Here is a 14449-nt window from a genome sequence, read left to right on the forward strand (position 1 = left end):
TTTACCCGTCTCTGGCTTTTACGTATGAATGGGAATCTAATAGTAAAATACCTTTTCTGGATGTTTTGATTTTTAACTGTGGATCCTTTTTGAAATTCGCGGTTTATAGGAAACCTACCAACGCTGAATCCTACCTCCATTACTTCTCTTTTACTTCTCCGGATATTAAACTCGGTTTAGCTCAAGGATTATTTCTTCGCGCTTTGAGAATTTGCGACCCCTCATTTCTACCCGATGAAATTCACCATATTAACCAATCTCTCAAAAAACTTGCCTACCCCGATTTCCTATTGAAAAAAGCTCTACTTAAAGCTCGTACTACGCATTTTAGAAATAACAACCTTAGAACTCCTACGTTGGCTACCGATAAACAGCCTATCATTGTACCGTATGTACCTTTCCTCGAGAATTCTAAAGTTTCTCTTCGGTCACTAAATAAACAACTCATCTTTAAATACAATAATAAACTTAGTAACATATTGATTAACAACAAACCGAAAACCGAATCCCTAAACTGTGGAATTTATAAAATACCTTGTAAAGTTTGCGACAAAGTATATATAGGAGAAACAGGTCGGAATCTTAATCAACGCATAAAAGAGCATAAATTAGATGTAAAAAAGTTTAAACCTGAAAGCGATGTTGCTAGTCATGTTTTTCAGACTTCACACAATTTTGATTTTGCTAATGCTGAATTAGTTTACCCTTGCAGCGATAAAACTAGAAGACATATTTTGGAATCTGCATTAATTATTGAAAATTCGAACAACGTTGTAAACCTTAACAATGGTTTTTCACCCCATAATAAACTTATATCAAAATTCCTCTGTAAACTGGTTAAACTCAACACTTGATTTCCCCTTTGATTATTTGTTATTTGTTCTCTCATCAATTTCGTCTCTGACTTAACTTGTATTCACCTTTCTTTTAATTTAAGTGCCCCCTAGTTTGTCTTTCTTTTTACTACTGACTTTAAGTTTCATTTATATTTATACTCACTATTGTTGTTTATAATCACCCCTTAGTTTGCTTCCCTTTAATCTATTTTAGCGTGTAACTGTTTCTACGTTAATTTTCCTTTAGTTTGTATCATCTCTGATTACTTGAATTAGTCTCTTTGTCCCTGGATTGTATATATATCTCATAATTTCTGTAGTATCTCATTATTCCTGAAGATGACTATTAGGATATAGTCGAAACGTTGAATAAACTACTATCTCGAAGTTTCATTTTCGGACTTTTTATTATCATTGTGGGATTCTCTCCTCATCGCGTCAACACGGATATTGTGTTTTACCTATCGTGATCATGCTACCCACGGATCGAAATATCGTATTAAAATTCTTCTTCTTCACGTTCCCGTACCTCGTCGCTAGCTTCCGAAATTATGAGAAATGCTATATCAAATCCAGGACTGCTAAAAGTAAAGTCAAGTTCCTTCAGGAGTGTTATGCCGAAAAAGTGGTTCCGCGATCACTTTCTTGGATTTGGAAATACGACTCCAGCTCTGCGTTTCCACCCGAAGCTAACAAGCAACTCAAATTCGCTATAGATCGTGCTAAGGAAGACTGTAACTATCAGTTCTATAAATTCCGTCAATCTCAAAATTATTTGAAGTCACACGTACCGGACCTATTCCTCTGGAAATCGCTCTCCACTATTGTTCAAGGCTCTGGAAAATATCATCAGCACAGAAAGTCCGTGGATCTTACCAACCAACTGAATAAACTCATTGATTCCAGCCCTTGGACTAGATTTAGCAACACCGAAAACATAGTAAATTTGTCTTCAACCACGTTATCTTCTACTCAGTGTCAACTTCTCGGCTACGGTTTGAATTTTTCTCTTCCTCATCAAGATAAACATGTTTTAGACTTTGTCACCCAATTGGAATATCGCAAATCATCTCCGAACAGTTTGGACTATAACTTTATATTCATGAATCTACAGGCTATATGCGATCAACTCAACAGGAACCTTTTTGAATATCTACCTCGTCGATTTCGGCTCGCCCTCCAAGAACTACGGAAGTTAAAGACTATTAAAATATCTAAGGCTGATAAAGGTGGCAAGATTGTGATTTTAGATCTGGATAATTATAATGTTAAAATGCAATCTCTCTTGGATAATCCTGGTGTTTATAAGAAACTTAAATCGAATCCTCTTCCTCGTATGCAAGCTAATTTCAACAGAAGTCTTTCGGATATTATTAAACGTTTCCCCTCCGCTAAAGAAACTCTGAATAAGTTCCATTCACGTCTTCCCTCTTTACCATATATCTATGGATTGCCTAAAATTCATAAAGATAATGTTCCACTGCGCCCTATAGTCTCCAATTGTAATTCTCCTACATACCGGTTATCTAAATTTCTCGCGAAACAGTTATCTCCGGTGCTCGGTTCGTTCTCTCCGTCGCACCTTCGCCATAATCAACACTTACTTGAACGTATTAAGAATATTATCCCTGGCAACGACAAATTTATATCATTTGATGTTACTTCCCTTTTTACCAATGTTCCTCTTGGACCTACTCTTGATTTCTTAAAACGCAGATTACCATCACTTAACATTAACTTCGGCATTCCTACGGATTGTATCATCGACCTTATCTCTATTTGTACGACGGACTCCTTTTTTGAATTCAACAATTGTTTTTACGAGCAGACATTCGGTATCGCTATGGGAAATCCTCTAAGTCCTATTCTAGCTAATTTATTCCTAGAACATGTTGAATCTGAAATATTGCCTCTTTACACTGATATTCACCCTAAAATCTGGCTCAGATATGTTGACGATGTTCTGGCTTTGGTTCCCTTTGACTTCAATGTTGATAACTTTCTTATATATTTAAACTCCCTTTACCCGTCTCTGGCTTTTACGTATGAATGGGAATCTAATAGTAAAATACCTTTTCTGGATGTTTTGATTTTTAACTGTGGATCCTTTTTGAAATTCGCGGTTTATAGGAAACCTACCAACGCTGAATCCTACCTCCATTACTTCTCTTTTACTTCTCCGGATATTAAACTCGGTTTAGCTCAAGGATTATTTCTTCGCGCTTTGAGAATTTGCGACCCCTCATTTCTACCCGATGAAATTCACCATATTAACCAATCTCTCAAAAAACTTGCCTACCCCGATTTCCTATTGAAAAAAGCTCTACTTAAAGCTCGTACTACGCATTTTAGAAATAACAACCTTAGAACTCCTACGTTGGCTACCGATAAACAGCCTATCATTGTACCGTATGTACCTTTCCTCGAGAATTCTAAAGTTTCTCTTCGGTCACTAAATAAACAACTCATCTTTAAATACAATAATAAACTTAGTAACATATTGATTAACAACAAACCGAAAACCGAATCCCTAAACTGTGGAATTTATAAAATACCTTGTAAAGTTTGCGACAAAGTATATATAGGAGAAACAGGTCGGAATCTTAATCAACGCATAAAAGAGCATAAATTAGATGTAAAAAACTTTAAACCTGAAAGCGGAGTTGCTAGTCATGTTTTTCAGACTTCACACAATTTTGATTTTGCTAATGCTGAATTAGTTTACCCTTGCAGCGATAAAACTAGAAGACATATTTTGGAATCTGCATTAATTATTGAAAATTCGAACAACGTTGTAAACCTTAACAATGGTTTTTCACCCCATAATAAACTTATATCAAAATTCCTCTGTAAACTGGTTAAACTCAACACTTGATTTCCCCTTTGATTATTTGTTATTTGTTCTCTCATCAATTTCGTCTCTGACTTAACTTGTATTCACCTTTCTTTTAATTTAAGTGCCCCCTAGTTTGTCTTTCTTTTTACTACTGACTTTAAGTTTCATTTATATTTATACTCACTATTGTTGTTTATAATCACCCCTTAGTTTGCTTCCCTTTAATCTATTTTAGCGTGTAACTGTTTCTACGTTAATTTTCCTTTAGTTTGTATCATCTCTGATTACTTGAATTAGTCTCTTTGTCCCTGGATTGTATATATATCTCATAATTTCTGTAGTATCTCATTATTCCTGAAGATGACTATTAGGATATAGTCGAAACGTTGAATAAACTACTATCTCGAAGTTTCATTTTCGGACTTTTTATTATCATTGTGGGATTCTCTCCTCATCGCGTCAACACGGATATTGTGTTTTACCTATCGTGAGAGGTGGAAAACTACTACTAGTTTATTCTTTAAATTATATTGTGTACACTGTATTGCCATAGATATAATAATACTTTTGTCATAATAATACTTATTAAGTCGAATTTCGACATAATAAGTCGAAATTGTGAATTATCTCTTATGTCATCTAGGGGCTTCCGTATGAAAGCGTTCATCTCACATATCGAATATATTACACTAGCTTGAATCTAAAATATTTCAAATTAAAAGATCATTATTTCTTACAATGCATGGTATTGCACAGCTTCAAATATACCATAAGATAACAAAAACGTTCATAGTTAAAAAAAAATTCCGGTTCTAATTTTAAGATATTAGAAATAAAAAGTTCATTATTAAAGTTCAAAAGTTCATTATTATTAAATCAATTCTAGCAATTAATTTGATTGTAACAATTTACTTAAGAATTGATCATAACGAAAGATTTCATTGCAGAGTTCAAACATATTGCATTCTTATTGCAAATGAATAAAGTTTGAGAAACATTTTGCTTTGAAATGTTCTTGAAAATCACCAAAATCACCAAGTGGGGATGTTTACCTACTTTGAATATTTGGGGATTTTTACCTGGGGTATTTTTTATTACCCAGGGGAATTTTTCCACATTCGGACCAATCGAGATCAGACATTTCGCATGTGTGAAGGCTTGGTCCTGTCCAAATTGGACCGATCTAAATGTGTGAACGCGCTTCTGATGAAGTTACTACATGAAGTTACTACATACAGTGCCTTGCCAAACACTAATTAATTACTTACTCACTCACCAATTTAGTCAATTAACCTGTTCTCCTCTGTATATATACCCCTTTTTTAGTCTATATCTCACACATGCCGATGATCTCTAGTGTGAGATCAAAACGTCGTGTATTTTATATATTTTAGATTGTTCTAATAAATAAATTCTTGAATTTAAAATCTTTTAATCTGTAGATAGTGGGTTTTTATCTTATTATCCGTTCACCACGTTTGTGTGTGGTTATCGTTCTATTAAGTTACTTCATATTAATAGTAAAAGCTCATTCGTGAAATAAACACGTTGACCTATTAAGTAACATTTGTATTGTTGTATTAAGGAAATAAGCCTACAACTTACGAAATAAGATGTTCATATTGCTAACCATGCTAACAATACCTCTGGTTAAAATAAACCAAAGATAATATAATCACATAAGTGCATGTCATCATATCTAATAACTTTTCTAGTCAAAATTTATGAGCAAAATTCTATCCATGTAGCAGAAACAAGTTTTCATACTTACAATGATTCGAAGTCTATTTTCGGAAATCTTCGCTGTCCCTGGACAAAACTTCTCAGCGCAGGAAAGGTATGTTGTGTCGTGATGGGTTCTCGTTTCTTCCATACAAAAACTCTTCGCATATATGCCAGAGTCCACGTCTTTTTTGAATTTTTGTATATTCCATATTCACAGATCGTCGTGAAGCAATATGCAGCACCCGATATATGGGCATTTTTTAATTAGCATCCCCTAAACTAATTATGAGTAGAAGACAAACTAACATTGTTGTCTTCCTAGGGATACGGTGAATGTAATTTATACGTCAATTTTCCCCCAATTCATCGGTTACTTGGATATTGTCTCGAATTAAATTAGATGCTAATAATTCTTCCCCTAATAACACTACACTAAACCTGTAAAATTGTATATACAATGCCAATACATGGAATTCTTAAAACTATATATAAAATTTTCAACTTCGCTTACATTTGGTACTTATAATCTAAATAAACATTAGAAAGATGAAATGATGAATTATCAACATTAGAAAGAGAATAATTTCGTGGATGATTAAAGATCTTTGCTATTGCAAATGTTTATAGGCCATTAGTCACTAATTATTTATTGAAAACTGGATGAAATTCCGAAATTCCTTTATAAAGATCATTAATGAATTCTTGTATTTTCATGTTGTGCACATTCAGCGATAGACAGTAGGATGCTGAAAATAATGACAATAATTGTCATTTATAAAGCGCAAGTATCCTTTGACAGTTCAAATGCGCTTTCCGAGAGTTAATGGTATGCTGCATGGAACAAAATTGTTTTGAGATGGGTCTTGAAGCTATTGAGGTCGAGAGATAACCATCTAGATAGTTCGTGAGAGTTCCAAAGTGACGGAGCGTGAACAGAGAACGCTATGGATCCAAATGTTGACAAGTTATAACGACGTTCGAGAAGTCGATGCTGCTGAGCCGAACGGAGGTTTCTGGACGGTTTGTAGGTGGTTAATAGTTCACAGAGATAGTCATGAGCTTGGTGGGTGAGTGATTTGTAGGTAAGCAACAGAACTTAGAAGTCGATCCTAGCTGAAACAGGGAGCCAATGTAGTTGCACAAGGATTGGCGTGATATGGTCGGAGCGAGGTGTTCTGCATATCAAACGAGCACAGGAGTTCTGTAAGCGCTGAAGTTTGTTGACATTTGAACTACTAACACCAGCAACGAGACTATTACAATAATCCAGCCGAGATATGACCAGGGCCTGAATAAGCGATTTGGCTGTCGATTGTGTTGACTCCGCACTGACGCTATGTTTCGCAGATGGTAATAGAAAATGAACAACATGAAAATACAAGAACTAGAAAAAGCATGACATGAAAATACAAGAATGGAAAGTTCAAGAACTGGAAAATGCCGGATGAAAACATGCATCACACTTTGCAGGAACTGGAATATTCAGGAAATTCCAACATTTTCCAGTTCCTGTATTTTCCAGTAAAAGGTATTTCTTGTATATACCACTCTTGAATGTTTATTTTGTAATCCAGTGTGTACGTTCCTACATTTTCCAGTTCTTGTTTTATCAGGTTGTGCCGTTTCAAGTATTTTCTTATAGTGGATTATTCGGATGTTTTCATTGTAGGAATATTCCCTTACATTCATTCTCACTTGTACCAAATCCAGATGATAAATAATATAAAATTAAAAACGTATTGAAAATAAAAACGTTGCGTAGTAAGAAATATTCTTTGGTGAAATAGAAAGGGTATGATGGAAAATTTAATGACTGGATCTTATCAAATAAAATTTAAAAAATAAATAAATAATAAAGATATATTTATATTTGAACCACATAATAAGTTAGTAACTGGAGTAACAAATTGTGGTAAGACACATTTCATATAAGATTTATTACAAACTGTTTATAAGAATCATTTTGATAATATAATATTATTCTGTCCTACTTATGAAATGAAAAAAAACATATAATAGGGATAAAGTTTTAAAAGATAAAAAGCTTATTACATTAGATCCTAAATCTGTAAATAATTTAGATAATTGTATGAAAATAGCAATTGATATTTATTAAAGTTCAAATACATTATTAGCATTGGTTGACGTCTATGACGTCATGCCAATGCTAGTAAAATGGATCGAAAATAGTAGTACGAAAAAATAGCGCCGACTCTTCTCATTTTCATAGTAACTTCAAATTGTCACTCCGTTCACGTAAAACATTAGAAACAGATGAAAATGACTAAAAAGAATGTTTCAATTATTCCCCACAACATAGCGTCGCCAGATTTCTGATTTAATGGTCCAAAAAGTTATTCGATCGCATTTTTCTCGTTCATTATCTGGTAGATGAGAGTAGGTTAAACAATCGCGAAGCGATATGTCCGCATTGACATTGGCAGTAAAGAATGGGGAACAGCCTCTTCTGAATAGAAAAACATAACATTATGTACCTCCGGTTTATAAATATCACAGTGTTTGGATATCACTGTTATTCCAACTATCAGTATCCATTGGATTATTTGGGATTAATTCTCAGCGTCAGAATACGTATTTCTAGAGCAGTGGAACGGCAGCCAACTCGTGACTGAAACCCGTATGTGATCGTGCGGGAACGCCTTTACTAAAGTTAAAACCATTTCATGATGACACGAAACATCGAACGGTAAACGGTAGGCTTCCACCATGATACGATATCACCAATAAAGATAGATCATTTCAATTTTACCAGTCGGAGTTGTTTATTGGAGGAATATATCATTGTTAAGTACGCCGAGAACAACCATGTTGTATGATCAATCAGTTGACTGACATTGTAAAATTCGATTCGGCTATATTCTAATATAAGTTTTTTCTTTTTAGGACGCCCTACCCGCCTGCTGCGCACTCATAAGGCGGTAGCACCCTCTTATGCACTCGGCAGAGATTCGCTTTGTAATGCGCGCCGGGAAAAATACCTTTTATTATCTTTTCCATGCGTCTAACAACAGTGATTGAATTTACGCGTTGTTTGTCGTAAATTGCAATATTGCGGTGGTTATTTGCCGCTGCTGTAGTGTTTTGGAATTGAATTGAGCGGCCTCGGTAGCTCAGTGAGATAAGGCGTGATGCTGTTGAATCCACTATCATTGCTGAGTTACAAGTGGGTTCGAAGGCCGTACCGTCGTGAGGTTAAATGAACAATCCAATAGGAATAGTCTTGGGAAACCAAGATCCAAACGACGTACGTAAAGCCAACAAACAAAAAGACAAACAAACAATCATCAGCCGGCCTCAGTGACACCAACGCCGGCATCGCTCTCTGCGATGTTTTGCATGCGTACATGCATCAGAGCTTGGAGCTCTAAGATCACAGGGTCTTGCAATTGCATTCAGAAAAAAATCGTTCTGTTTTTGTTTTCATTATTCAGTGGGGCCTAACAGTTCATGCGTAAAAATGGGTTTTTGTATCCAAATCTTGATTGATACAATGTATAAATATCTTGGCTGGGACATGATGGAAAACATCAGAATAAACTAGTTTCGTCTTTTTAACAGAATCGCATTAATGAGGTTTAACAGTACAAATAGCCTAGGCTAAATCGTTCGGCAGAAAATAAATTCATTTTCAGGAATAAAATCGTACTAGACAAATAGACCTTTAAGTCTGTGGTCCTCCCAATCAACATCGTCATAGAAGATTTGCCGGCAGATGTAAAACATTATAACCACTTAATACCACAGTATAATCTACCAATGCTTCAAGGCCCATGGGCCTCTTGTTCATATAGATGATATACATGATATTTTTTTTATATAGATGATTGTGCCAATTTACATGATTCAAAGGTTAGAGCAAGTGAGTTATGTTACTTAGCTTTCTCGGGGAGACATTTTGGGATTACAACTTGGGTTTTGAATCAAAAATATAATTGGATTGTTTAAGACCTTAGGGAGAATATAAGATTTTTATTTTTATTTTATAACAAAGATAAAAAATTTATGCAACCAGCTTTAGAGGAAAAGCAAATAATACCTACTGATTTACATGATACAATTATGAATACATTTAAAAATAATAAAGGTTCTAAATTACTTCTGAGGCTTCAATTTCCATATAAATATAAATCAATTAAATAAAATTTGAAATATTAACATTTGAAATATCAAAATTTGAAACTATTTATATATCTATGTACTAGCCGTACGTAAGAATTCTTCCAAGATTCTTCCAAGATTCTTACCCAGATTCTGACGTATATCTAGTACATAGATATATAAATAGTTTTAAAATAATTATTCCCAATATGAATTATATTAAAACTATTTTCAAATGTTTATAGTTTACGTTTCAATAGGTTACAAAATTATATCAAAATTATATTTCTAATTAATTTTAAACATAATCAATTTACATTATTTTCTAAAATATCATATAATATATTCTTCCAAGAATTCTTCCAAGATTATTACGTACGTCTAGTATATAGATATATAAATAGTTTTATGATAATTATTCTAATTTTGTTTCTAATAAATTTATAAAATCAACTTTGTTTATATCTAATTCATCATAATTCTTAGGTAGATTGTTTCTAGAATTATCTAAATTACAAATATTACAATGTTTTTTAGAATTATCAATTATTTCATTATCTGCTATATTATTATCATTAGTTTTAATTGTATTAACATTATTTATTACATTATATGTTATATTATTATCTGTTATATAATTATCATTAGCTTTAATTGCATTAATATTATCTTTTAAATTATCTATTATATCATTATCTGATATATTATTATCATTAGTTTCAATTATATTATCATAATTTTTCTTTCTTTCTCTACACGTTTCTTTGATCTCTTATGTGATGCCCAATTTTTATATGATATATATTTCTTACATATATCACAATATTTTGGATTATAATAATCTTTTTTTTTGTTTCAATATCATATATAGAGGGTATATTATAAGATTTAGAGATAGAATATTATCTTCTATTTTAGATTCAATATTATTATTATCTTCTATTCTATATTCAATTTTATTAGTATCTCCTATTTTAGTTTCAATTTCATCCTCTATTTTAGTTTCAATATTCTTTTCTATTCTAGGTATTCTATATTCTATATTTCTAATTGATTATAGAATTCTCCAAAATACTCACTATATTTTTCTATTTCTGTAAGTTTCTATTTCATACATTCAACCTTCCATTTATTATATAAATTTTTATTAAAGATGATTTTATTAATACATAACACTATGTAATTGAGAATTTGTAATATTTAATTGCGCGTCATATATAATATAAATGTGTATTTTATAATTGAGACCTCCTTTCTTCATTTTCATAAATAATTGAATATCATCTTTTGTGTTCTGTAGCTTTTTACCAGAGCCATGTAATAAGTTATCATCGGTTGTTCTAAAATCTAACCATAATGCAAATTTATTGCCGGTTAATAATCTATTTGATTAATATTACAATTCTCCGATGCTCTTATTTTTTCATACATAAAATGTTTTTCATTTCTACCCATTGATCCAACATTCTCATTCCTTGACAAAATATTTTATTTGCTATACCTTCAATAGTTATTTCTACGTTTGATATTTCAGGATTATAATATTTATCAACTTTAATTGCACCATTAGAATACATTGTGTAAAAGAATATTAATATTCCTTTAATAGATCTTCTAGAAAAGTTGATATTTTCATTAATTATTTCACCAGCTGCGTTAATAATTACAGTTTTAAATTTATCTATATAATTATATAATAATGACTAACCTTGATTGCATTGAGTTTGAATTGTGCTAGCAATATTTTCATCAGTAACTGTGTCATATTCTAAACATATATTCGATAATTTATAACCCATATCTTTAACAACGCCAGATAGCTCAATTTCATTCACCAGTGCAAATTTTATTTCGAATATAATATCTTCTTGTATAGCATATTTATATAAAGGCGCATTATTATTTATCAATTCAAAGTCTAATGGAATTTTCTATTTACTACCATAAATCTTTTTTATTAAATTGTCAACGTCATTAGTTACTACTGCGTTATTAGCTTCTGATCTTAATTTATTTTGATTTTTTGATTGAATGCCCTGGAAAATCATATTATTTTTATTTTCTTTAGTTAGCCATAACTCTTTATAATGCATAAATAAATTATAATCATCTAATGAAAAAGCAGTTTCTGGTCCAATCTTTATAGTTAATTCTTTATGTAAATATCTTCCAACATTATCTACAACATAATTATTGTTATTGCCAGTTACTTTTATATGAGCTGATAAATAAATAATATTTGGAACATAAAAAGTATTTTGATTTAATCTAGGAAATCTAACATATAAAGTTTCATTAGGATTAATTTAGAAGGATTATGAATAATGATATGGTGAGATCTTTCTGCTTTAATTGCATAAGTTATTCTCGAATTCTTAGAAGGATTTATATAAATCCCACTCATTTATTTAAGAGAAAAAATTAATTATTTATTTTCTATCATATTTACTTATCCAAAAATAATTGCATTAACAACTGTTATTAAAAATAATATTATATGTTCAGCAGCCAAACTAATAATATTTCCAGCAGACTTTAAAACAAAGCTTACAATTGATGCAATAACACCAGGTAGAGCTACACCAGATTTTTTAGATAGTTCCCATAGATAGTTTGCTAATTTTTTTAACCCATCCTTAACTTATCCTTCTATAGAATTATGACTCGGTGGTTTATCCGGTTAATTAGGAGTAGGTGTAGATTTTAATGAATTTGATATAGCTAAACCTATTGTTGTAAATATCATAGTTACAGCTGTTAGAATTGAAAGAATTGTGATACCTTCTAACTTAAATAATGATTTTATTCTATCGTTCAATGATACTTTAGAATTTGGTTTTATTATTAAATCTTTAATGATAACTTTTAATCTATTAATACAATAATTATATGATTTTAATAATGATATAATTTCTTCTTTCTGTACTTCTAAATTATCTTTTTAAATCATCAATTTCTTTTTCTAAACTTACATTTCTTTTTTAATAGATTTACCATAAATTTATTTTGTTCATTAGCGAACTTTATTCTTATTTTATTAAAACAATCAATTTTGATTAATTTTATTCCAAATTCAGCAGATCCACCCATTTTCAACCGAACTCTTCTAATAATTTCTTGCGTTAATGATTCTAAATTATATAATCCTGGTTTAAAAAATAGATGAAACCATTTATTTTTATTTCTATGATAAATTTGCAAAACCTCTATGATCAATAGTTTTATCCGATATATTATAAGAAGAATTACATAAAGTTATATTAACTAATTTTAAATCAACACAATTCTTAAATTTTCTATCTAATTGTACTAGTAAATTATGTGATTTAGAATTTGTAAGCTTTCTAAATCAACATATATTCTATATTCTTTTAATTCAACCATTTATTTTACAAAATGTTTTATTCGGAATCTATATCATGGTGCCCTTTTTCATTCTTACCTTTATATATAAAATAGAAATCACCGGAACATAATTCTTCTATATCTTCACTAGATAATCTATGAAATCTATCTGGTAGATATGTTCTGAATTTATATTTATTACCTTTCAATCCTTGATATTCGAAATGAATTAATAATTTATCACCATATTTTTTAGTAGTTGATTCAATATCAGTAATTATATATTTCTCATGAATCGTTAATTCTGTCAACTTCTTAAATTTATAATCTACAGATTTGGCATTGGTAGTAACTTTAATTCTATCTAAGAATGATTTATTGTTCTCACTATGTACTTGTTTATTCTCCATTTACTAAACAATTTTTTATTAAAATTGACTTCATTAATATGATATTCATTTATATAACTTTCCGGCTACTAGAGGGTCCTATGCCATCGGTATTAGATATCCTCTAGGAAATATATCGGAAAATAGCTCAATTTCCGAAATGATGAATGACACATTTACAGGTTTTAACAATCTTTTGTTTAAACTGCAAACCCAACAGGACAGCAGGGGCCTGGACCCCGAGACAACCCCTTAAATCCACCCATGTCTAATCAATAACGGTTTTAGTAGAAATGAATTGCGTTTTTTAAGTAGTTTCTTCTGGTACGGAACAATTTTACCTCGTGCAGAATATCTAACGAAAAATATTCAATTGTGTAAAGTTTTATGGTTTGTTTCAGATCAGCAATAACTAGGGCGATATGTGGCATATATTGTATGATTGCTTGCGTGTTCGGAGTCGTGTTCCCAATAAGCGATGCTATCACTGGCACCGATACTGTGCATTATTACTACACGGAGGTAATTGACAAACTATCTGATACTTGTAAGTAAGAAAATTGGCAAGATTTGGCTACATATTCTCACATATTTCAGATATTTCATTTGTATATGTTCAGTGTGGCAATAGCAGCACTAGGATTTATCTTTATCGATTTGTTACGCAAAATTGGTACTGATGAGTCTGTTTTTGATGCTGATTGTGTCGAGATGGTTCGTTCTGTTTCAAGTAAGTCATTAACCAAGTATAACACGTGCTTTATTTGGAATGAAACGAATATCAACCTTTTTCCGATCAATTAGCTTAATAAATATATGAAACGAATTCAGTTCATTCTGATCGGTTCCTGAGTTTCGCTGAAAAAGCTGAAACACTGAAACGCTGAAAATAACACTGACATTTCAGGGAACTCCCGATAAACGCAGAAATTTCAGGGAATTCCCGAAAAACGCTAAAATCGTGCTAGGAACACGTTTTAGCTCTCGAGGAACGAGATGTATGGTAGTGTGGCGCGCTTTTATTAATTTAACTGCAGACGTATTGCGTAGCAACAATCGGCGTCTGGAGATTCCTCATTAACGGGGTTCCGTATGCTTCGCAACAACTAATCAGAGCAACTCGCACCTGCTACAGAGTTCCGTCGATAGATTGTTTAGTAACACATTTAGTAACACAGTGGATTGACCCGATACCACAG

The 14449-nt window shown here is 31.7% G+C and overlaps 1 protein-coding gene across 1 annotated transcript in view; it reads left to right on the forward strand.

Annotated features, from left to right (window-relative positions):
* Positions 1-14137, forward strand: part of LOC141906249 (uncharacterized) — a 37625-nt gene extending 23488 nt beyond the window's left edge. The window contains exons 2-4 of the mRNA XM_074795495.1: positions 13652-13772; positions 13848-13980; positions 14082-14137. Coding sequence (XP_074651596.1) covers positions 13652-13772; positions 13848-13980; positions 14082-14137 — 310 coding nt within the window. The remainder of the gene's footprint in view (positions 1-13651; positions 13773-13847; positions 13981-14081) is intronic.
* Positions 14138-14449: the final 312 nt, after the last annotated feature.

Source organism: Tubulanus polymorphus, chromosome 5, assembly GCF_964204645.1.
Source record: "Tubulanus polymorphus chromosome 5, tnTubPoly1.2, whole genome shotgun sequence".
In the NCBI taxonomy this organism is placed as follows: Eukaryota; Metazoa; Nemertea; class Palaeonemertea; order Tubulaniformes; family Tubulanidae; genus Tubulanus; species Tubulanus polymorphus.